This window comes from Pseudonaja textilis, chromosome 1, assembly GCF_049901715.1.
Source record: "Pseudonaja textilis isolate UNSWEBS1 chromosome 1, rPseTex1.2, whole genome shotgun sequence".
Lineage (NCBI taxonomy): Eukaryota > Metazoa > Chordata > Lepidosauria > Squamata > Elapidae > Pseudonaja > Pseudonaja textilis.
In genome coordinates this window covers 265438350-265464924 of record NC_141990.1, presented here as the reverse complement: position 1 = coordinate 265464924, position 26575 = coordinate 265438350, and the positions used below count along the sequence as shown (strand labels likewise).

The window sequence follows — 26575 nt, the reverse complement described above, 5'->3', positions numbered from 1 at the left end:
CCAAATTAGGGAAGAATTCTCCATAGAAGTTGATGAAGTCTAGAAAATGCTGGTTATCTTTCATATTTCTAGGTGCCTGCCCCAAGAGTATGAATTGTACTTTTGCAGGATGCATTTGTATTCCTGCTGAAAAGTCTTGTACCCTAAATAATCCAACTGGGGACGATCAAACACACATTTGTCCACTCAGCAAAGTGATTGTATATGCAAAGTAGTTCCAAAACATTTCTGCTGTTAGACTCATGCAAAGATGGGTCTTCTAAGAAAAAAAAATAGTATATCACCCAAGTGCAGCACTATCTATTTTTTCAAAATATTAGAAAATATTTGATTTATGAATCTAGAGAAGACCTTGAAATAATCTATATTTTATTTTTATATATATATAAAACGTGTGTGTGTGTGTGTGTGTGTGTGTGTGTGTGTGTGTTTCAGCAGAACTCTGGAACGCCTCAAGCAATTTCAATCTTGGTACACAGATTACTTATCCTCTGGAAACAAATACTGTGGGGGTAAGACACCCTTAACACCCCTCGGGGGGGTGCCTTAAAATGGCTTCTACTGTACAGCACAGTGGACTTGCATGGTAACGGCTTCACAGTACTCCACAAGGGGGCTCCCTCTCAGCTCTTCAAGGAAACGTCAGGGGATTGGCCAAGTACAATTTAAAAAAAAAAGAAACACCAGCGCAGACAATAAACTCCTGAGGAATAAAAGACTTATCACACTGCGCAAGAGGCAGTACAACAGTATAAGTCCCAACTACAGGACTTTCCTGTCTAATACAGGATTGGGATAAATAAATACCAGGGCAACACCAGGTTATCGGCTAGTTAGTCAATTAAAAAGATCTATTTATTTAAATTTGCCGTTCCAGAAATCAATGGCTGTTAAATACTTGTGGCCTTCTTTCATTCTGATGAAATTGAGAGTGCTCAAGTTCAACTCAGTGAAAATGCTTGCCTTTCAAAGACAAATCAGTACTTTCAATAAGAAATTATGGGTAATGAACCTTAATTATTAGTGTATATTTATGTATGGTCCTCAAAGAATGATATTTTGGGGGATGAAAAACATTGGTGCAGACATTGAGGACTGAGATACATAAAATTTTCTTTCAGACTACTGTCCAGAAACTCCTCTAACATGGCTAATTCTCAAGGAGACATAGACTACAGGCAGTCCTTGACTTATGACCACAACTAAGCCCACAATTTCTGTTGATAAGCAAAACATTTCTTTAGTGAATTTTGCTCCATTTTATGACCTTTCTTGTCATTGTTGTTAAATGAATCATTGTAGTTGTTAAATTAGTAACATCATTGTTAAGTGAATCTGGCTTCCCCAACAACTTTGCTTGTTAGGTCACAAAAATGATCATATGACCCTGGGACATAAGTACTGTATGAACCAGTTGCCAAGCATTTGAATTTTAATCGTGTGATCATGGAGTGGCTGTGTGAAAAATGGTCATGTCACCTTTTTCAGTGTTGTTGTAACTGAACGATCACTAAATAAGTGGCTGTAGGTTGAAGACTACCTGTATTGACTCTTATCTGGAATCCAAGCTACTGGCTTCAAGTTTGATGGTCCAATCACATATCCAATGAGAAGGCAAGGTAGTTGCTTTTATCTTCCTCCAAAACATCAGCAAAGCCTGCAAACTTTGCTTTCAGGGAATGGGATTCAGAGAGCTGTCCCAGTTAAGAAGAATAGGATTAGAAAGCAAGACAGAGGCAAATGATGATGTTACACTTTTAAGATGAGACAGAAATCATGTCTTGTTCTTAGTGGACATCTAGGTTATGAATTGTAGCTGATCAATACTGTAAGTCTAAAAGAGTGCAGAACTATATTTCTGTTTCTGAAGTTTTTCAGATAATAACAGGGATAATAAAATGCATTTGCTTGTTGTGCACATTTGCACTTTTGAGAGAAGACTTTTTAAGGTTTCCTGAAGGTGAGATTTTGGAGCAATTTGGGAACTTGCTTGCTATGTAGCCTATAGTTTCATAGGTATGGTACTTTATAAATTGAGTTCTATACTTCAGCAGGTAAGTCTGGGCTAACTGTCTTGGGACTCTGCAGTAGAAAAAGACAGGTCTTCCTTTTTCAAAATGTGGGTGGCAGATGATTAGATATGGCAAAAGGATGATTAGGCAGCCAAAAGGAGGGAAATGGGCTATCCAGTGGACTCCCCCTTCTCCTTAGAACAGAAGCATCAGGGTTACTATTCTGACAGAAAATTTCCTTGGCTGGCTTATAACCACTAACTTCAAATCAGAGGAAGAATGCTTGTTCTACTGCCTGGGAGAATAAAGATTTGTAATGTGAGAGTAATGTGGAACACTCTGTTTTGAGCTAGATGATGGTCAGGGGATAGATTCAGTCCAGTTTTAAGTCACCAGTACTAACAGGTAGTCAGATCCGGTGCTGGTTATCCCACAGTATGTCTTCTGCCTACAAATCAGCATCCCAAATAAGAAAATCTTCTCTAACACAGGTAATGTAGTCACATGCTATTGGTCGCACCTGAGTGCTAACTTGATAGAACAATTTATTTTCTTTAACATGTGCTTCCCCTCACTGGCCTTCCCTAAGATTTCATAGAAGAAGACTGACAAGTAGTTCCTTGCTTCTTTAGATTACAGGAATCAAGCTGTCCATGTCCAGGTAACAAGAGTAAGATTAATATTAATTACAGCCTAATTGCCAGAAGATACAATTTACATTAAATATGCATATTACATACCGGTATATACAGAGACAAGCATATTTAAAATCTATAGGTATAGTAAAAAATAAGTAAAAGCTAAATATAAAATACAATAAAAGAACACAAAAAATAAGAAAGATAATAGCCACAATCAATGAAATTAACACAGTTCTTCAATCACAAGTAAACAATGAGATGCATAAGGCTTGAGTAACCTATCAGAATCCTTGCCACACAAAAGGAGCAGCAGATAAGCTTTGTACTCTCTACCAGGGTATTTCTTTACAATCGGATGGATATATAGTATGTCCTATAAAGAAAGCAGCAGAGAAGCAAGCATGCTGATATAAAAGGTTATTTTTATAACATCCCAACAAGATTGCTGAGGCTAGTGTGTCCAATGTGACCATGGTGAAGGCCTGGAAAAAATTATAAACTATAATAGAAGACAGAGAAAAGGCACATTCTGACTTAAAAAAAAACTTTAATAAAGAGGATGATCTATTAGGTTTACTTTAAAAATCAATTCCATATATACTTAAGAAGATACCCAGCAATTTCAAATCCTAATTAGTTAAGTTGACTTAAAATGGTCTCTGAGAATCAGTGAGCCAGATCCACTTAGGAAAAAAATTAACTTTCAGTAGAAATTAGATAGTTTTAATAAAATTAAAATTCTGGCATTCAACTTGTCTCTAAAAGTAAGGCAGCATTCTTAAAAACATATTAGAACGGCAAGAATAGCAGTTGGACTAAACAGGGCATCAAACTTTGTAAAACTTTGTTGAAGTTCAGAAGTAACTAGAAAAACCTTATAGGGTGCAGGAATAAAACATGCTCCTTTTGAAAAATCTGAAGACAGATGTCAATGTCCAGATGTGGCCAATGGTGAAGGGTGACATTAATTTACTGGCTTGAACTCTGAGGCAGCCACATGATCACTGAAGCAAGTCATACTGCAATGAATTATTCGATCATGTCACTGAAGAAATCCACACTGGCTGATAGCACATGGAACATCTAATTGTTTCTTGAAGTCTAAACACCACTAGAAAGTGAGATCTGTACTGTGAATTTATCTACTCCTTATAAAATCCAAGTTGCTATGCAATTTATTCATCATCCCTCCTGTGGCTTCTCCATTCTCACAACCTCACTGCCACACAAACATACATGCCCGGTAACGTTGGTCTCCAGTTCCTGAATGTTTAACTTCTAGTGTATTAGAAAAACAGACAGTAATTTTGGTTGGTTAGCTCTTGGAATATTTGAATATTACACTATTCACCCTTGCATAGCCTCTTGCACCCTTTTCTATGGGTTTAGTAACTTCAGCATCTATTTAAAAATGTAAAAAAAAAACTATTGTGGTAGGCAGGCTTGCAAAACTTAAAAAGTGAATGTTATTAACAGAACTTAAATCTCTTATGCACTGTTGTAAAACAGAGGTGTTTAAACAAAGGCTAGATAACAATGCTATTAGTAGACTCCTGCACTAGACAAAGAGTTGGATTAAATGATCTCTAAAATATCTTCTAATCTGATATTTTGTGATGTGGTTAGTGATGCAGAAACATGCTTGAAGTTTTTGATTTGATAATTTACTGCAGTTCTTCAAATGCAGCACTTCAAATGTTAAAGGAGGTGAGTACATGACTCTAACTTTTATTACGTACAATACAGAGTACTCTGATGATAAATATAATTTATATTTAGGATGGATGGCAGCCAGATTGAAAATTGTACATATGTGTGCTTTTCTCAGAATGGGGTTTGTTCTTTTCAGATAAAAACTATAATCCTATTTTTGACCGGTAGTCTATAAAGTACATATTTAAATATTGGTGTGGGTATTGAAAGAACTTAATGCTTCCCTTGCAGCAACCACTGGATGGCAGCAAAAAATCAGACTTTCTTACTTCTCTCCCTGCTGCCATCTGTGTTACACCAGATCTCAGCAACCTCAGCATTCTTCTGTTTGCTACATCTAGCCCAGTGGTGGGATTCAAAAAGTTTTATCATTGGTTTGGTGGGCGTGGCTTGGTGGGTGCACTTTGCGCATGTGCACACACTTTGTGCAAGAGCATGCGCCAAATGTGCACTTTGCGCAGGAGCAGAGGCTTTCCAACTCACCTCCTGTAAGTCTGCATTCTCCCGGTCGCTTCAGCAGCTGCCGTGCAGCACTCTGCTGTGCCGCGCAAAGCAGCTGCGCTTCAAAAGCAGAGGATAAAGGTGAGTATCGGAGCCCGGGTGGGCCCAACAGCAGAGCAGCAGAGAGAACCGGTTTGGTTTCTGCTGCTCATCACCGCTACTGGCTCGGCAGAACTGGGCCAAACCAGTAAAATACCACCACTGATCTAGCCACAATATTCTAGATTTGCTTCTGATTCCATAATGACAAAACTCAGAGGAGAAATTGGATACTAAAAATCAGCTGGAATGGAATGGAGCAACAAAAATTATAGAGTAGTTTGTTTCATAAAGAACACTATATTTTCATACATACTGCTGAATAGAGGTATGCATTTTGATGCATACCTCTATTCAGCAGCACTTAGTAATATATTCAAAACAGGCTTTCTCACCCTGAATCAAGTTCAAAATGAACAGTGTATAATGACATTTAATATAATGGATCTGGCACTATAACTTGTTTGAAAGAGTAGCAGGAAATCACTGTAAGAGTTCAATGCTTTTTTTCTATTAAAATGACCAGTCTTTGTTCTCCTACCATATTTACTTCTGACTGTAACTTTAAAAACTTAGGCCATGCTTTCCTCTTCCAGTCCAAAGCTCAGACCCTGGGAAATTATTACTCTACGGACTGTCTATCTACAGAAATACATTCTTTTTCAGAACACTGCGCTCATTCCCATCAATTGAATATGTAGACATCAACAGTAATAACATCCTTCCTCCTCCTACTACTACCACACCTTGCCCTCTATCTGAATATTGGCTGGCCTCGAACCCAGCATGTCTATCACCTGGAAACAGCCATATGGGAAAACACATTACAACAGATATGCCAGTGGTCTGATTCTAAGCAACTCCTTCCAAGAGATGATTCTCTTTTAGGGCACTGCTCTTAACTGCCAGATTTAATCCAAGGCTTTTCTTATGAAAGTCAATGTCTAGATGCTAATATTTTCTAGGCCATCAACTAGAATGCAGCTGCCAAGTAGCAATAGGATCTTGGGGCTAAGATAGATAAAGGAGCAGAAAGTTAGTGTAATGTTTATAGATGTTGCTCAGTACATCTCCCACCACTTCTCCCTTCCGATATCTGGATGATTTATCAAACCAGCCTCTTCCTCCTGGTCAGATCCTAGATAAATCCTCCAGCAGAGCTTAAGAATTATAAGAGAATATTAAAAAGATACCTGGAGAGGAACTCTGGTTGAAGCAACATAACACAGAATTTCTCAGAGAAAATCTCAATCAGGAAATCACAATTTTTCTTCTTGCTGACTTGGCACTCATATGTCTATTGATAAAAATTCTAAGTATCTATGTCCGACACAGATGGTATGTGCATGTCTACATTTTCTCAATCTTAATACTCACAAGGAAGGATCCTGGATGAGGTCTTTAAGGTTTATCCCACTGCGGTCTTCTGCAAGGTTCCTGAAGCAACTGTCACTCACTAAAAAGAAAATAATAAAGAGAGATATAAGAAATCAAAAGAAGTAAGTTTCATGGCAAAATGTTAGCAAAGCGCCTCAGGATTCAAATACTGCAATATACTTTTATTTTAAGGTTTCAATAAATTTGTGGATAAGATTATAAAAAAACCCCAATGTCATGTCAAAAAACTGAATAGTAAGAAAAATAATTAGTTATCAATAGTTAAATGCTCCAAGTTTTACCCCTCAACCCAACCCCTCCCCCCAAAGCCTACCCTACATTGTTTAACTCTGAACCCAGGCACACAGCTTCCTCCGCCATTAATTAGAAGACTACAAGGATGACAGTGATGGATCTGTTTTCTTTTTATAAAGCAACTTGCAAAACAGCCTTTAATGGTAAAATATATTCTGGGAAAAATGTTATAAAATAGTACTTAGTGGAAATGCCATTTATGTATTGTATTAATTTGTCCTTGTATTAATTTGTCATTGAATTATTAATAAGTCAATGACATTTAATTATTTTCAAGTGAAACAAATTACAATGTTATACAGTCTGAATTTAACTCTTTGCAAAGACTAAATGGTAATCCACTGCAGTATGCTAATTGATTATGCTGCTTTGTTAAATTTTATTGGATGCTCCATCTGAAAAGATACACATAGTTTCCAGGCATAACTAACAATTTAGAATCTGCAGAAGACAACACCATGAAAGATAAGATTACATTTCAAAATGACCTAAATTATTTTCTGAAAATCAGGTAAATTGTGTGATGGCTAACATAATTGAAAATTTCTTAGTAATTCTCGCCAAATGCCGAAATCTATCACAGCTAAAATAGGAAGCGCTCTATTAAGAATATACATAAGCTGAAATGAATATTTTATCTAGACTCCATTACAAAAAGATGCTGTCAACATTTTCAGAAATCATTATTTAGGCTTAGTTTCTACATTTCAAATTACACATAAAAGCAACTAATATAACTGAATACTGTGTATTAAAATGAAACATAAGATATGCAACATTGTGAGTACGTAAATGGATACCACTTTGTTGGGTAAAAACCTTGCTGCATTTGTGTATGTGGAAAGCGGACACCAGCCCTGGACCTGGCTGGATAGGAGGCAACGCAACGTGAGGCAAAGTGAGGAGAGATCTGTGGAGGAACCCAAAAAGCCAGCAACCAGAGTGCTGCTAGTTAATTGGTGTAAAGCTAGTTCACACACACACACACATACACACGCACCGTGCACCAAGGATAGATGCGCAAGCACCCAACAGAATGAACTAGCAATACAGGCTATCAGAACTGCATTGTGTCTAGCATGTGTAGATTTCCCTGACACTGTATGCCATATGCTAAATAAATAAGTATCTGTGATCTTCTATAAACAAAAAATGCTTTCCCTAATTCTGGGGAAATTTGACAGAACTTTGACAAGAGTTGCTGTTCTGTAACTGAAACAAAGGGGCTTGTATAAAAGACATATAATTAGCATTTAGCACTTTTATTGTAAGAGGTGCTGAAAGTCTTAAACTGTTATTAATAGCCACTTGCAAAATCAGGCTCTAGATGCCATAATACCACTAAATTAGATTCTATGAGCTATCTAAAGATAAAATAACTCATTACTAAAAATATCTTTGTTGGTGGAAATATAATGCAGCCTCTAGCACAAGACAAAAATGAAAGCATTCAACTCTATGACTATACCATACTCTAATCATGCAACATATATGTCATACCCAGTTTGGTGTAGTGGTTAAGGTGTTGGCCTAGAAACCAGGAGAATGTGAGTTCCAGTCCACCTCAGGCATGAAAGCTAGTTGGGCGACTTTGAGCCATCATTCTCTCTCAGCCCATCCCACGTAACAGAGTTGTTGTGGGGAAAATAGGAGGAGGAAGAAGTATTAGGTATATCTGCATCTTGAACTACTTATAAAGTAATAAAGGTAAGATAAAAATCCAATAAACAAATTAAATATCCCAAGACAAAAGTGGTCCCCATGGTGATAAGAGCTCTTGGGGTTGTGAAACCAAAGCTGGGACAACAATTCCAACAGATCCACAGAACAACATCAACATTCTCTATCCAGAACAATGCAGTGCTTGGAACAGCTAAGACTCCCAAGCCTTTGGCAGAGGATAGAGATTGATGGAAAGAAACACGCACGCACGCACACACACACACACGCACTTTTATTTTAAAAAATTCATAAGTAAAAGACAAAGCTAAAGAAAAAAAAGAAAGGGAGGAAAAGGGAAAGGAAGAAAGTGTAAATGAGAAAGGGAAGGGAAAGGGAAGAGGGAGAGGAAGGAAGGGAGGGAGGAAGGGAAGGGGAAGAATATGAGCAGCTTCTGATCTTGTTTTCAGCAGGAATAAACAAATTCCTCCCTCTTTAGTTTTACAGAAATCCCTTTAGTCCCCCTTTTAATCCTTTTTCAGTCATTACATCTGTATATCATCCCTTTTTTATCCATAAAAGTACTTTTTTAAAAGTAATTGTTTTGTCTCTGATCATATAGTGAGTTTTGTCATACCTGTCCTTTCTGACATCTTTTCACTTGTGTTCCTCCATCACTACACTTACTGTATAATAGTCTCCCAGCTGTTACCATATATAAAATTAGTCTTCCATGGTTTTAAAATTCTTTGGATCACTGTATGTACGTGTATCCAAAATTTTATGGCATTTTCACAAGTGCACCTTGCAGTTAAAATGTTTCTGTGCTTTTTCACATTTCAAAAATTGGTTTGAAGTGTCTTTATACTGTATATCCTTGATCATTTCTATGGTGTCATATACCAACAGTTTATCATTTTATTAAAGTTCTCTCTTAAATTATAACACACTCTGAATTTTACCTTAATTATTAAATATTTCTCTTAATTGTGCATATAAAGCATATGAAAACCAATGAAAACTCTCATCCCTCTGCAATCTAGAATATCTATGAAGGAAGATGTGTACGTACTGATCCGTCACTGCATCCCGACCTCCCCTTCAGCTCCAGAACTTTGATACTGAGTACAGGTATTCCTCAACTTATGATCACAATTGAATCCAAAATTTCTGTTGCTAAGTTGTTAAGTGAGTTTTGCCCCATTTTATGATCTTTCTTGCTACAGTTGTTAAGTAAATCACTGCAGATGTTAACTTAGTAACATGGTTGTTAAGTGAATCTGGCTTCCCCATTGACCTTGCCCGCCAGACTGTCACAAGAGGTGATCACATGGCCTTGGGACACTGCAAACGTCATAAATATGTGCCAGTTGCCAAGCATCCAGGTTTTGATCTTGTGAGCATGGGGATGATGCAACAGCCATAAGTGTGAAAATTGGTCAAAAGTCTTTTCCCCTCCCAGTGGTGTTATAACATTGAATTGTCACTAAATGAACGTTTGTAAGTTGAAGACTACCTGTATAAAGGTCTGAACCACATTCTATTTGTACTGGCTTCAATGTGAATAAAAAACTTTATTCAGACCTTATCCACCCAGCATGGCATCATCTGGGACTGAAGTTGACTAGAAACAAGCAAATAAAATATCAGGACAGAGCGGGAGAAAAAGCAGGACTAGTAGAAAGTCAATTGGTTTGGTCCATATAGGTTCAGATGTTCTGAAGAAGTACTGTTGCTGTTAAACAGTGTTGAGAATTAAAAAACTGGGGACACTTGGGAGGAGCCACAATGAGGAGTGTCCTCAGAAATCAGCTCAGCCTATTGGACAACAGACAGAACCACTTCCCATGTCTGGATGCTCAGAACAGTTCTCAGGAGAATTAAAAATTAATATTATCCAGTAAAAAGTTTAGTATCCATAACATTTCCTGAAATGTGCAGATTATCATTACATGAAAATTAACATGAAAAATTTCAGAAGCTTTATCAATTTAACAAAATAAAAGACAAATGACTGATCTTTGCATAACAGAAAAAGTATAGAGCATATCCCATAAAATGACACTCCTTAATTAAACCGAAATATTATTAAAATTCGCCATAGTCTTATTATCTATAAGGCAGAATAGTATCCAGTGAATTGTTCATAGTATATACAGTACATTCTCTTATATATTAACTGCCTGAAATCCCCTGTAGTAAAAGTTTCTATTATAGAGGTAGTCCTCAATTTAAGACCACAATTGGGACTAGAAATTTTGTCACTAAGCAATACTTGCAATACCATGTGACGTGTAAAGTGCAATATTGCATGGCCACATTACTTAGCAATGGCAATCCAAGCACTTTCTCTTACTTTTATTAACAGAGAACCATGGCTTGTTAAGCAAATACCCACCTCACTAAGGTAAGGTACTGCTTTCTCTTCAACATCCCCATCTTTTTAAACTCCCCACACATCTCTGCTTTTTCACCACTCTGCACTCTGGCTTGCAAGGTGAAAAGCAGCCCAGAATCACCTGGCTCTGAGGGTCCTTGCCACACTGCAGCTCTGGAGTCACAAGAAGCCCCTGAGTTGCAGCACAAAGCCCTTTGCAGGTCATAACTCAGCCCCAGCCTGTCCAAGAAGCACTGTTGTATGAAGCTGAAACTCATCATTGCGGTGTGAAGCTGCCACCACAGGAAGTCCCAACACCATAGCATGAAGCCGCCACTCAGCAGTGTGATGTGAACCTGTCACCTCGTGTCAGCTGTCTCTGCACTTGGCCACTATGCCTATAGCTTTACACTCTTTTTAAAAAACAAACAAACAACCCCCCAAACCCTTCTGTAATTATGTATTTGTAAAGGTTTGAATATGCAAGGCCATGTGATCAGCTGACGTCGATCAATATACATTAAAATTCAGATGCAATACTTTATATCCCTTCTGAAATAACACACAGACACACATACACCACACACAGACACACATACACCACACACACAGACACACAGACTGAATCAAATTGCAGGAGGGGAAAATGTCACCTTTAAGGAAATTCTTTTTACATTATTGCCCAGAATTTAGAATTTTCTGCTGTAGGCATTTTCATAACCATTTAAGGGGCAATTGAAATTAAATGCTTATGTTTTCACTGAAGGCATGTTAGAATACATTGTAGACTCCTGGTAAGAAACTGATTTAGTTCATACTTATCTGCAACATATAGACTAGCACAGTGGTAGGATTCAATTTTTTTTACTATCGGTTCTTTGAGCGTGGCTTGGTGGCCATGGTGTGGCTTGGTGGGTGTGACTTGGTGGCCGTGGCCAGGGAAGGAAACCGTAAAATCTTCATTCCCACCCCACTCCAGGGGAAGGATACTGCAAAATCTCCATTTCTACCCCACTCCAGGGGAAGGATACTGTAAAATCCCCATTCTCTCCCCACCCCACTAACCTGCTTTCCAGCTCCGTTCTCCTGTACAGGGCAACAAATCAGCTGGGACTCAGGATGCAGAGAATAGATGGGGGCGGGCCCAGTCAGAGGTGGTATTCCGAACTACTCAAAATTTCCACTACCGGTTTTCCAGAACTGGTCAGAACCTGCTGAATACCACCTCTGGACTGGCAGTATCTGCCATTAGAAATAGGTTCTATTTTTCAACTGAGAAGTGTCATGAAACAGTAAATTTTCTGGGTACAATCTGGACCACAAGCCTATAAATAAGTAACTAGGTAAAAATTATCTATAACTTGCTTGTTTATCACTTTCATATATAAATGCAGTGTTTTATATAATTTGAAATATAATTGTCAAGGTTTCATAATCTGGCAGCCATTTTTATCTGCAGGCAAACCTATAAACATAATATGAAAGTTGAGGCTTATTTATTTAAATCTTTAAATCTTCAGCTAGACCTTCTCTCCCCCCTTTAATTTAATACTTAATTTTACTGAGTTTTTGTTGTTTTCTTGGTGAAAAAGATTGGATAGATTTAGTCCAATAAAATATATATTTCCTAAATTTGGTTGCTGGTCAAGAATGTGATCCCTTTAAATAAGTACATAGAAAAAAATGTGTATTTTTAGCAAGGCTGTGGAAATCTTTAAAAAGATGTGTTTCAGGATGCACTGTAACACGAACCATTTCATTTATATAACAAATTTGTATGGTCCACAATTTAAACAAGGAAAATACAACAATAACCATTAAAATTAAATTAAAATAAAACAATATATGGGGAGAGTGACAAAACTGATTAAGGACAAAGTCAACGGTTTTCACTCTCTTTTGTCAAAAGTCCAGGTCTCTAAGACAACAGAAGGAGAGAGATCATCTAGACCTCAAGGGGAACCTCATTACAGAAGCCAGATGCTTCTGCAAAAAAGGCATACTTCTGTGCTCCTGACAAGGGTATATTATTTAATCTGGACAGCATCAATCCTGTAAGAACAAATCAACTGGTCATATACTATGGGAGATAGACAGTTCTCAAGTAACCATACCGAATACAATGTAAGGCTTTATAGCACCTTGAATCACACCTGGAAGCAAATGGGCAACTGGTGCAGCTCACAAAGCACATGGCTTACATGGGCATATTAAGACACCTCTATAACTGCCTGAGCAGCTGCATTCTGAACCAGTAGCAGCTTCAGGATAGTCTTCATGGGAAGCCTCATGTAAAGTAAACCAAACAGGTGACGAAGGCATGGCCGACTGTAAGCAGTGCTTCCCTGTCCAGGAATTAGCGTATAAGTTGGTTTTGTACAAAGGTCCCCCTGGCCTTGGCTGTCACCTGCTCTTCCAGCAGGATCTGTGAGTCAAAGGGGAACCACATTGTGTACCAGATCTATTTTTTCCCCAATAAATACTGATTAGTGTCTGCCAGGAGGAATGGAGGAGAATCACTGCACAGTGCCCCCTATTCCCAATCCCCAGAGTTGGTCCAGTAAAATACCACAGGGGACGATACCACAAGCTGCTGTAACATAGTTTCCTCTCTTGTTTTTACTGGAGAATCTATAGTAGGTTTCAATGTAGATATCCTAAATCATTAATAACAGTTTTAAAAATCAAAATCTCCCACATTTTGGCAATTTTATGCAATGCTTAAGCCAAGGTCTTTGTGTGAAAGTGACCGTCAGTGTCCAGAGCCAGAAAATATTGCTGATTCTCAATTACTAATGTTCTCGAACTCTCTACAAATGTACAAAATTACATTATAACCTCTCTCCAAGGTTATATCAATATGTACACTAGCCTTACTAAGAGGTATTGATCAACACAGTATTTCTTCACAGAACCTCTTTGCTAGAAGAGCCTAGCTTTGGCTGCAGGACTCTTTTACTACCAATTCTGTATGCCATGTTCTTCCTCTTATACAAATTTCCTCTTTCTAATATCCTTTCTCAACAGCAGCAAAACAGTTTTATTCCGGGACACACACATGCCTTTCCTCGAGACATATCACCTTTTCTTCCAATAGACGTAACAGCTTGCATTTGCTAAAAATGTCTCTTCAAGCAGAAAAAAAATGGCATATAGACTGTAGATTACAAAGATAGCTTATTTATGGTGCCAAAATCTAAGGATACAGCTAATCACCATTTTGAAACTTCCATCAACTTTGCTTTTACACAAAACTCTTTGTTGATTTATTTCAGCCCAGTCATTCATTCCAAATAAAATAAAAATGTTCTCAAGAGCTGACCTGCTATTGGTATTGATACAGAGTATTAACTGTGTATCCACCTAAATATCTCAGGCAAAATGGAACATAGAACCCTCTAAATAATGGCAAATCACGTAACTCAGCAGTCAAAATATATGCAATGCTTCCATTCCCTGAAATCAATGGTTCTTTTTAGTAGTGTATGGAAATTATAGGAAGAATCACAAACCTCAAACCCATAAAAATTCTCACACACACACACACACACACACACGTATAATAAGGTAAAGGCTTAGTATACAAGTACTATAGTACCATGCAAGCTGCTCACCCTCAGTTGCAAGATACTAACATACAAGGATCAATCTGGTGCATCATATTTTAGCTAATGTAATTTGTTATAGTTTGCTGTGTTTGAAAAGAATACAGATAAGCAAAGGGGGCGGTTATTCATGTTCTCCCACAAATAACATTTTAAGTCCATCTCAGGATACTTCTATACAGTGGAAGATCTATTGCATTTGCAATCACATGCACATAGAGGATGAAGAATAATACTGGGTCATTTCTAGAGAGTGATAAAATTATCTTAGGGAATCATAAACTTGACTTCCCAAATAAAGAAGAACAAATCGAACTAGTTAATAATTACAGTATTCAATGCAGTGGAAGCATGATGAAGCAAGTCACTAATAACATAAAGAAACACAGCAAAGATATATCTAATGTTCAGGAAGACCTCACTTATTGACTGCCTCATGCAGCAACTCCTCAAAGTTATGGCGATGCTGAAAAAATAACTTTTGAGAAAAGAGTGCACATTTATGACCTTTGCGGCAGCAGCATCTCTCTCTCCCTCCCTTACTCTCCCTCTCTTTCTTCCTCTCAATTCTATGTTAGCTATTAATCAGTTTTTATTTTATTTATTTATATTTCATGTTTTTGGCCTGCCTATCTCCCTCAAGGAGTTAGTACATATTGCTCTGTGCTTGACTGTTTTTTCTCCCCACCCCAATAGAGTCAAAAGATACCTGAACTAGGGATTTCTTTAAGCAATCTTCTTGTGCCTGACCCGTTCCTCTCCATGAAGTACAGAGGGATTGGAGAGGAAGGTATTATAAGAGAGTAAGCAGGCACACAATGGCCAATGCACATTAAAAGGAATGCAGTAGCATCAGTAGTTTGCCTCTCTAATGAATACAAACAGAAACATTAATTCCTCTAAGAAAGATTAGATAAGACTAAAGACATTTCAGGAGGGAAAGGTCAGACCTTGCCCTCTTGTGTTTACATAAAGAGTCCATGCTAATTCATTTGAGCTCTCCAACGAGGACATTTGCTGTCCACCATCAGCTCAGCAAATGGTATCACCACCTGAGCAAACCTTACCAAATCTTGCTCCATGGAATAGGCTAGAAGCCCCCGGGTTAATGAAACACCTGGACCATTTTGTGGGAGAAGAGGATGTTTCAATGGTGGGCAAGTTCTTGTTAGAGGGCTCAAGTGTGGTGACCTGAAATGAGATAGCAGGAGTTGTTTAGTCTGTATCTAGATTACAATAGACAAGTTTCCAAAACTCTTCAAATTCATCAATAATTATCCCTTCCTACTACTTGATGACACAATCAAGAAAAAAAAACAGTACATAACCCCTCTCCCCCAGAAAATAAGGTTAGAGCCTAAAATCAAGGCAACTCGGAGAGAGGTTAGTCAGCTAGTGGAATTACTAAAGGCTGTGAAGTTTAAGTATAAGACTCTGCTACTGAAAAAAATATAAGAGCCTGACTCTACCTGAAGCCCTACAAATTCCTGTACAAAGGTGCATAGCACTGGCTATCAGGCTAAGAAGATACACTAGAGAAGCAGAGGCCAAAAGGATAAATGCGGTGTTCTCCAAAGAACCATTCAAGATGTACTCCCAACTGCACTGCATCAACACTGCACAATAACCAATTGCAGAAATTGAACAGTACTAGAAGAAAATATGAGAGAAAGAAAATGCAATATGGCTGCAGGACCTGAGAACAGACCACAGCAATTTCTCAAAACAAGTACTAGTTACCATCACAATAGTAAACATACAATAGTGGTCAAAAACAGAAAAACACCTGGACACCTGGTTTGGACATCATCTACGTCTACTAATTAAAAAAACTAATAGCAGTACATGAAAGCATAGAAGTATAGATGAGCCAGTTGCTGGAAGCAGATTCCCAACCAAAATGGCTAATGCAAGGAAGGACAGTGATGATCATGAAAGACTCCACAAGGGAGCAGCACTGCCCAACTATCAGCCAAAACCCGCTTTCCCATAATGTGGAAATTCCTATCAGATACCATAGTCATCAAGTTAAAGGATCATATGGGTCAGTACATTAGGTCAGCTTGGAAGGGCACTGGGAACAGTGTAAATTCCATCACATATTCATTTCATATTTGTAATATTTTTGGCCCTCTCTTAGGCTGTTTATAAAAGGCAAATCTTGCACTCTTTATGACTAAGTTATAGCATATATTGAAATATAATTCAAGTAAAAAAAAATTGCTGTAATTTTACAGCAATTTCAGCTTCACAACAGCCCATATGACCTGAGATGTTCTTGCCATGCTATCAAAGAAAGCTACAACTGTTTTAATTTACTCCTTTAGCAAACATAACACAGACAATCAATTTAATTACAACCAAAAATCAGTAAACTTATAGTTAGACTGTTGTAAGAACATGAAAATATACACCAACATGTTTCCTTTGTGTCACATGGAACTGTTCCACTACTTGAAAAATACATGTTCCACTATTTGAAAAATACATCTGTGGATTCAATAATAAAATAATAACTAAGAGATCCATTAGATTTAATATATTTAATGCATTATGATTCCAACATGAATTATGGTTGCCTTGTTTTGGCCTAATATTCACAATAGTGTTAATATGATTTAGGGGAAAGTACAGGTAATCCTTGATTTACAACTGTTCACGTAGTGACTGTTCAAAGTTACAACGGCACTGAAAAAAGTGAGTTATGACTATTTTTCACACAACTGTTGCAGCATTTCCATAGCCACATGATCAAAGTTCAGCCACTTGGCAACTGATTCACATTTATGAAGGTTGCAGTGTCCTAAGGCCACGTGATCATCTTTTGCGACCTTCTGATAAACCCAGTCAATGGGGAAGCCAGATTCACTTAACAACTCTGGTATTAATTTAAGAACTGTAGTGATTCACTTAACAACTATGGCAAACAATGTCATAAAATGGGGCAAAATTCACTTAACAAATGTCTCACTTAGCGAAAGACATTTTGGGTTCAATTATGGTTGTAAGTCAAGGACTAACCATAATACAATTTAACAATGTCAATGTGATGTTAAATTACATATAAGAGCTTTGAAATTCTCTTTCTTGGAGTGTAACAAATAAGATAATTCTTTGTAGGTTGAAAATAAATAATTAGTTTTCATCATAATATTTTGGATGGAAGAAATGTGTTTACTCCCACTCTTTCAAATAGTCTTCTATCAACATAATTGAAAGATTGGTCAATATTGTTCCATTTGGATTGGGTTCAATTTGCGGTTAAAAACTCTTACATATCAATCCTTTTGGGGGTGAGGGAGTATTGAGATTTATTATAGTTATTTGGAGTTTTCTCCCTGTTTTTAATAACCTTTATTTTGGATTATAGTTATTTTATTTTTCATTCATTCATTCATTCGTTTATCGAATTTAGATACAACCCATCTCACCCTCAGAATGTCTCCGGGCAACATTTATTGTATGTTTATACTTAGCTTCTTGGATGGCAAGTGAAACATCTTCAAGAAAAAACAAAGAAAGTTCAGGTGTGTTTTGAAAAGCACCTTTGGGACAATCATGACCTGGATGACTAAGAATCTCCATAGATATTTACTTTTTTATATATAGCAATAAAAAAAGTAAAAAATAAAAAGAAAGGCAATTACAGAGCACTGGTTCAGAAATAACTTGAAGTTTTTGTTTTGGATGAGCCTAATTAGAAAAAGAACGAGGAATATTAATACTGTACTTGAAAGAATTAGTACAATTGAGAAATCTAAATATTCACATTTCAGGAAAATTAGATCTATAAGAGTCCAAGAGAACTATAATGTTGAGTTTTTATTTTAAACCGTCCAGGTCTTCTGTTTGAAAAAAATGAAAGTGGAAAAAGAAAAAATGGCACATTCTTAGCTAACACATTATGGAATTTTCTAAAACCATATTAAGATGGATTTTACAATCTCTCAATAGAATAAAAAGAGCAGCAATAAGGAATAATTTGTATATTTCAAATGATGCAGCAACATCAAAACCAAGTTACTTTGCAAATATCAATTCACAGAATGACTAACAGAAAATGACATAAGCGGAAATCACTTGGATCCAAAGAGAAAATAGAAATCAGAAGATAGATATTGTCATAAAAATATCCCAATAAAGAAACAAGAGACAATAATATAATAAAACAACATGTGTGGGTGTTTGTGTGTGTGTGTGTGTGGGTGTGTGTGTGTGTGTGTGTGTATCAATTTTTTTTAATAAGCGGTTCTGTGGGCGTGACTACATGGGCGTAGCCATGTGACTGGGTGGGCATGGCTTTTCTTTTTGCAGCACCGCCCCCTCCCCCCGTTTTTTTTGCCTTCTAGGCCTCAGGGAAGCCTCCTGGGGGGGCGTTTTTGCTCCCAGAAAGCTTCTCTAGGGCCCAGAAAGGCAAAAAATGGAGCCTGGGGGCAAACGCAGCACCCCCCATGCTTCGTTATCGGGACTCCTGCGCCTCAGGGAAACCTCCTGGGGTGCGTTTTTGTTCCCAGGAAGTTTTCCTGGGCATGCCCCCCCCGCTCTGTTTTTTTGCCTTCTGGGCCTCAGGAAAGTCTCCTGGCTGAAGCAGTAAGACAGTGAGGGGATCCTGGCCCAGTTGATCATTGGAATAACTGATTGTCGGGAGAGGCAAAAATAGAAATACCTTAAGGAGTGACTGGGTGGGGGAGAATGCAGTCAGTGATGTTAGGCATCCATGTAATGTCACATATGCGCAATAAGGACTGACTGGGCGGGTGAGTGGAGGGGGAGGGGCCAGCCAGGGGCATGACTTGCTGGTTCTCCGAACTGGGCAGCATCATAACAACCAGTTCTGTGGAACCGGTTCAAACCAGTAGAATCTCACCCCTCTGTGTATGTGTGTATATGTGTACACACACACATACACACACACACACACACACACACACACACATATCCCACAATTGATCCAAAGTAGAGTTTGTATAAGATACGTATTGAAGATAAGATCAGGATTAAAAAAAAAAACCCTAACACTGGATCACATCTAATATCATTACTATTATAATATCAACTTCAACCTGATCATTTTTTACTATTATAATGCCAAAATATTTAAACACATATTATTTCCAAAAATAGAAGTAAAATGAAGCTTAACATTTCATTTTTGCCATGTTGTGATCCAAAGTTTATTTTTTATAATATTCAACACTTAGAATAATTAATCATGTGGTATTGATTTTCCTTTCAGTTCCATAAGTCAACTTCCTTATAATATCAATTTTCATTTGGAAAATACTAATTTCTGACCTTTATAGGGAAGTCTTCATATGTTTGCTAATTAGGACCAGTGCTTCTGATCTTTTGTTAAGATGCCCAAAGATTTTTCTTTTAAAAGTCCACAGAGATAAACTTGGAACATGTCTTTCATGTCAAGTTAACTCCGGAACAGGCAGATTAAAAATAGAACTTTGACAGTGAAAGCATATCAGTATTTAATTAATTTGCCTCTTTCCTTCTTTTGTAATGGAGAAATTACAGCAATTCATCTCAACCAGAGATGTATATGTTTCCTGAACATTTGCCTGTTGGACTATAGCTCAAAGTAATAGAATGAAACAGGTGATAAACTTGTTCACTATTACACTATTGCACAGCATAAAAAATAGATTTTCCATTATTCACTGGTCTAAAAATAAGATTTAGTCAATTATAATTGAATCATAAACCTTAAATTAAAATAAGGCTGCAGTTCTAAATTATCTTATTTGAAAAGTTAACATTATAAAAATCAATGGTCCTTACTTTAGGAAAAATGTGCTTTGAATAAGAGCACTATTGAGAATATTGTTATTTTGTTACACAAATCAAACATGTCTGTGTAGTTATGCTACTAGTGGAATTCGAGCAGCCATATACCGATTTGCCAGGTACTATAATCTCTAGAAACTTCTAATTTGCAAAAATAGTGTTCTTGAGTTAAAACTGGACTTTGGTTGAACCTGTGGCATACAGGACAAAATGACCAGCACTCTCCATAATTAATGGAAAATGTGGAAATGGAGAATACAAGAAACATTTTATTTGTTTGTTTGTTTAGATTTCATATTTTTAAACTGCCTATCTTCTTCAGAGAAGGGCTCTGGCGATGTACAATATAATCCATAAAATTAGCATTAAAGCCAGAATAATTTAAGCTTAAAAAGTTTTTAAATTACAACTTATAAAAAATAACATAAAATTTCAAAAGATGAGAATGTATCTAATATAGGACATCTAACATTGGTAATGTACTACGTACTTTCTCAATCCTATTAAAAATGTGAAAGCCTCAATCTTCCTAATAATAAGAGAAATAGTCAAAGACATAAGGAGATAAACATGAAATATGGAAGATTGCAACTTGGTAAGTAAGAAAAATAGATGGTGGAATGGACAGGAGATAAGAGAGAGATGAAGAATGTCACACTTAACTCAGATTGGAAGGCGAGAAGGCAGAGATTCAAAAATACAACTCTTTGATATGTTAGTAATATCACTGATACAAAAGCCATAATTATAGTAGAAAACAAGTAATTTCCAACCACACATATACCTACATATTTCATTGTGCCATTGTGTTATTAATGTGTTGCTGTTGTGATTACTATTTGTATTATTAATAAGTTACTATTGTCCATTACTATTTGTACTTATTCTGGTATTGGTGTGTGTGGCAAACTTCAAGTGTATATTTAATTAATGAGTATTTAAAAACAGGTAAATAAGAAATCCCTTGGTACTATCAAAATATTTTTGAAAGTAGAGTTCGTGTCACTGGAATATTTCACCCTTTAAATTTATCAACTTTCTAAGGTTCATCTTTGGACATATTATGCACCACAGCAGTCCTCAACTTACAACCACAATTGAGCCCAAAATCTCTGTTGCTGAAAGATTTAACGAACTCACATTTGTTGAGTGAGTTTTGCCTCATTTTATGAAGTTTCTTGCTATAGTTACTAAGTGAATCACTGCAGTTGTTAAGTTACTACCATAACGTGGTAGTGTTACTGACTTAACCCCATTGACCTTGCTTATTAGAAGGTTGCAAAAGGTGATCACATCACCCTGAGACACTACAACCGTCATAAATATAAATCAGTTGCCAAGCATCTTAATTTTTATCATGTAACCATGGAATGCCTCAATAGTTCTAAGTGTGAAAAATGGTCATAATCACTTTTTTCAGGGCCGCTGTAACTTCAAACTGTCACTTCTATTGTAATTTGAGGATTATCTGTAATTCATTATAATCAGAAAGCCTTTTCTTCCAAAATGAAGCATTAGCCTTTAATTCAGTATAATTAAAATACTGATTTATGATTTTACATATACAAATTCATAGACTCTCTCTCTCTCTATATATATATATATACAAAGACACAGACATACTTTATTAGTCAGACTTTATATTCATTTTGTGTTGTTCACTCTTTCTGAGAGTGCCTGACCCCAAAAAACTGCTTCAGCTGATTATGATAAAGCATATTGGTTTGTGTTCAGTCACTTGCATAGTTTTAGAGTTTCAACAAGTAATTGGAAAGTGCTGGATAAGATCCAGAGAAATACAAGCAGAAGAAAGTAAAAAGAGCTACTTTCTCATTTAGCCTTGTCTTCCTTCCTAGAGACCTCTGAAAAATTCAATGGCCTGCTGCTTTCTTGCTGGCAGGACTGAAATAAAGAGAGAAAGATATTTCTCCCTTGCCATTTTTAGACAGAATTTAAAATGACTTGAAATAGATCACATGCTGGATGGGGGACATTCCAGGAGGCAAGAAGATCTACAGTTTCTGTCACACATTTCTGAACAGCCCACACAATTTGCATTTCTTCATCGTCTTCTTCTGATAATACTTTTTCCAATTTTGGGAGAAGGAAAGAGGGGGGGAAATTTAAGGATCAAAAGTGAATGAGAGAATATTTCTGCTATCAGTGTGATGTCACAGAATTACCACATACAAAGTATGATCAAAACTTTCCTCCAGGTTCCATTTTCCCAAATTTTCTCAAAACATCAATAGTAATTCCAAAACAATGAATTATACTTTGGTTATTTCCATTTTCAAACATTTATGTTGTGGTACTCCAAATAATGAAAACACACATAAAAAAACCCACATATCCTTGTGAGACTGCCTGGCTGAAGCAAAGCAGTTGGGTCATTTTTAAGAAGGGGAAATAATGGGAGGCACCTGTATAGCAGCAAGTACACCGCTCAAAAAAATAAAGGGAACACAAAAATAAGATATCCTAGATCTGAATGAATGAAATATTCTTATTACTTTGTTCATTACATAGTTGAATGTGCTGACAACAAAATCACACAAAAATTATCAATGGAAATCAAATTTAGCAACCCATGGAGGTCTGGATTTGGAGTTACACTCAAAATTAAAGTGGAAAAAACACTACAGGCTGATCCAACTTTGATGTAATGTCCTTAAAACAAGTCAAAATGAGGCTCAGTAGTGTGTGTGGCCTCCACATGCCTGTGTGACCTCCCTACAATGCCTGGGCATGCTCCTGATGAGGTGGCGGATGGTCTCCTGAGGGATCTCCTCCCACACCTGGACTAAAGCATCCCCCAACTCCTGGACAGTCTGTGGTGCAATGTGGCGGTGGTGGATAGAACGAGACATGATATCCCAGATGTGCTCAATTGGATTCAGGTCTGGGGAACGGGCGGGCCAGTCCATAGCATCAATGCCTTCGTCTTGCAGGAACTGTTGACACACTCCAGCCACATGAGGTCTAGCATTGTCGTGCATTAGGAGGAACCCAGGGCCAACCGCACCAGCATATGGTCTCACAAGGGGTCTGAGAATCTCATCTCGATACCTCATGGCAGTCAGGCTACCTCTGGTGTGCACATGGACAGCTGTGCAGCCCCCTAAAGAAATGCCACTCCACACCATTACTGACCCACTGCCAAACTGGTCATGCTGGAGGATGTTGCAGGCAGCAGAACATTCTCCACGGCATCTCCAGATCCTGTCACGTCTGCGACATGTGCTCAATGTGAACCTGCTTTCATCTGTGAAAAGCACAGAGCATCAGTGGCGAAGTTGCCAATCTTGGTGTTCTCTGGCAAATGCCAAACGTCCTGCATGGTGTTGGGCTGTAAGCACAACCCCCACCTGTGGACGTCAGGCCCTCATACCACCCTCATGGAGTCTGTTTCTGACCGTTTGAGCAGCCACATGCACATTTGTGGCCCGCTGGAGGTCATTTTGCAGGGCTCTGGCAGTGCTCCTCCTGTCCTTCCTTGCACAAAAGCGGAGGTAGCGGTCCTGATGCTGGGTTGTTGCCTTCCTACGGCCTCCTCCACGTGTCCTGATGTACTGGCCTGTCTCATAGTAGCACCTCTGTTAGGAATATAAGTCACCTAACAGGTACTTGGGTTAGAAATATATAAACCAGGATAAACATTTTAAAACTGTAACTTTAAGAAAATGCAAAACTGTAATTAGGTGTGGTTTCTCAAATGGCCATAAGATGGAGCCAGAAACCTGGTTTGTTCCAGTCTGAGTCTCAGAAGAGAGTGTGAGTGTATCTCTGTTTCCTTCTGTTGGAAAGTATTGCCGTTCCTCCATTTCTTCTAACTGATATTACTGGATTTAATGTAAGTCTGATACTGAACTGTTTTTGACACTGGAATTTGATATTTGGATTATCCCTGGATTGAAAGCTGACTGATTTACCTGTGAATGACTTTGGATTGCTTATTTTGGCCTTTGCTTAAACCTTTCTGGAAGTAAAAACCAAGATTTACTGTACAGTGTATCTGTGTACTCTGTGTGTATTATTCTAACACTACTCTCTATACATCTCCCTGTATGCACTCATTCTCCTAACGGGGAATTACCTCAAGAGCCTCCATGCTCTGGACACTATGATGACAGACACAGCAAACCTTCTTGCCACAGCTCGCATTGATGTGCCATCCTGGATGAGTTGAACTACCTGAGCCACTTGTGTGGGTTGTAGACTCCGTCTCATGCTACCACTAGAGTGAAAGCACCACCAGCATTCAAAAGTGACCAAACCATCAGCCAGAAAGCATAGGAACTGAGAAGTGGTCTGTGGTCACCACCTGCAGAACCATTCCTTTACTGGGGATGTCTTGCTAACTGCCTATGCTTTCCACCTATTGTTTATTCCTTTTGCACAACTGCATGTGAAATTGATTGTCAATCAGTGTTGCTACCTAAGTGGACAGTTTGATTTCACAGAAGTGTGATTGACTTGGAGTTACACTGTGTTGTTTAAGTGTTCCCTTTATTTTTTTGAGCAGTGTATATTTGCTGTACACAGCATATTAAAACAGGTAGGAAAAGCAGAGAAAGGCTTGGGGGGAGGGTTTTGGAGGGGGGGATTACAGTAGATGCTGCAGGAAAGTGGTAAATGTGGCATGAAGTGGAGCCTGCAAGTCCAGAGATTCTGGCCCTGAGATAAGGAGGGAAGAAAATCCTTGTAGAATATGTGTGAGTCCTGGAGGATGGACTGCATCATGGTAAGGAGTTTCAAATTGTGAATAGTGTCATAATTATGGCACTTCAGATATTGAACAGTAGAACTGCGAAAATTAAAAACTTTGGCAGAAAGATAGCCAGGAGAACTCACAGGCATTCCATTATTAGCCATTGAAATAAGGAAATAAAAAAGAAGCTGAAATACAGCACAAGTGAAAATAAGGGAAGGAGTTGAGACATTGAGAAATAAAGTGTGTGTGAGTATGTGTGTTGGTTTGTACTTATTAGGAATAGTACTTAAGACTTACAGTATATAGTGCTTTACAACACTTTCTAGGCGGTTTACAGAGTCAGCATATTGCTCCCAACATTCTGGTTCCTCAGAAGGATGCAAGGTCTTGAGTGGTTCAGGACTGAGCTCCTGGCTGTGAACAGAGTTAGCCTGCAATACTGCATTCTAACTATTGAAGCACCATGGCTTATTAGGTGTTGCAAAGTATACATTATATTTTCACTTGCATTTATTAACACATACTACTGTATTATTATAATCCTCTTAGAATAACCTCCCTCATTAGTTTAAATGCTGTATTTTGTGTGTGTAAAGCTCCTATCCTGGCATTCCTCTGACAGTCCTTTAAAATATATACAAACATGATATTAAATTTACTTATACTCTACAAAAATATTTTAGGTAAATATTAAAAAATACTGATATTTGTTAGGTCCAAACATATGCAGCAATGGAATGAAATGAATATAAAATTGGAAAAACACAAAGTTAGGAGAAACTCAGCTGACATACAGATCTTTGCTTATTTTATATATGTAGGAGACCTTGTGGAAAAAACTGCAATATAATTTAATGACTGGTAATATTCAATAAAAGCAAAATGAGCTAATTTATAAACATGCAAAGGTCTGTTGCAATGTGCTTTGCAGTAAAATTGGAAAAATTACTGTGGAGCATAAGGAAAGATGATTATAGCACACCTATTATAACTCATTGAAGGAGTTGTGTTTGCTTTAATAAATTACACGCTCATCTGTTCCAAACCACTATAAAACTCTTCAGATGTCAGGAACTGCAGAAAAGTCCATTGTCAAAAGCCTGTGCATGTGGAAAAGAACCGCTCCTGCATAGCTTTCCAGCTATGGAATTCTTCTTAGAAATTACATTCGATTCCCACATTCTCGTGGTTTAGATTTAGAAAAGATGTAGAGATACATTTCTTTCACAAGCTTCCTTTTGTTAATTCATTTTTATGTTGATTTTATTAATATTTATGTTTTTATTTTGTCTTGTTATACTCATTACTTGCAAAAAAATTTTTTTGTTTTCCGAAATTTTGTTCTATTGTACTTTACTAATTTATTTGATTCTTTTTGTTAGTTCTTATTGTTTTTATTTTTATTTTTTGTTTTAAATATGATTTTACATTGTGTAAGCCGCCTCAAGTCGCCATGGGTGAATAGGTGGCAATATAATAAAATAATAAATAAATAAATAAATAAATAAATAAATAAATAAATAAATAAATAAAATAAAATAAAATAAAATAAAATAAGTAAGTCTATTAAAAAACCCATTGCCACACTCATATCTGCTGTTTTATCTAGGTAGCCGGAACTGAAACCTGGCTATTGTTTAGATTAAAGTGGAATTCCTGCCATATCATCCATCGCTTACAGTTCAAGAACAAAAATGAATGTAAGTATATGCAAGTATACATGTTGTAAACTGGCAGAAGTTTCCTTCAAAGTAAAGAAACTACATATCATACATTCTACTGTAGCTAAGGTTCTGCAAGCAGCTGAGCCTCATCACATCAAGTGT

The 26575-nt window shown here is 37.3% G+C and overlaps 1 protein-coding gene across 43 annotated transcripts in view; it reads right to left on the bottom strand.

Moving 5' to 3' along the window:
• GPHN (gephyrin) overlaps nt 1–26575 on the bottom strand; it is a 224934-nt gene that overhangs the window by 190063 nt on the left and 8296 nt on the right. For 42 of the 43 annotated variants that reach the window (XM_026708419.2, XM_026708427.2, XM_087921648.1 and 39 more), the window contains one exon: nt 6284–6362. In XM_026708419.2, the coding sequence (XP_026564204.1) occupies nt 6284–6362 (79 nt within the window). Of the gene's footprint in view, nt 1–6283; nt 6363–8098; nt 8221–26575 lie in introns of those variants that run through there. The other variant, XM_087921680.1, reaches the window with a different exon arrangement.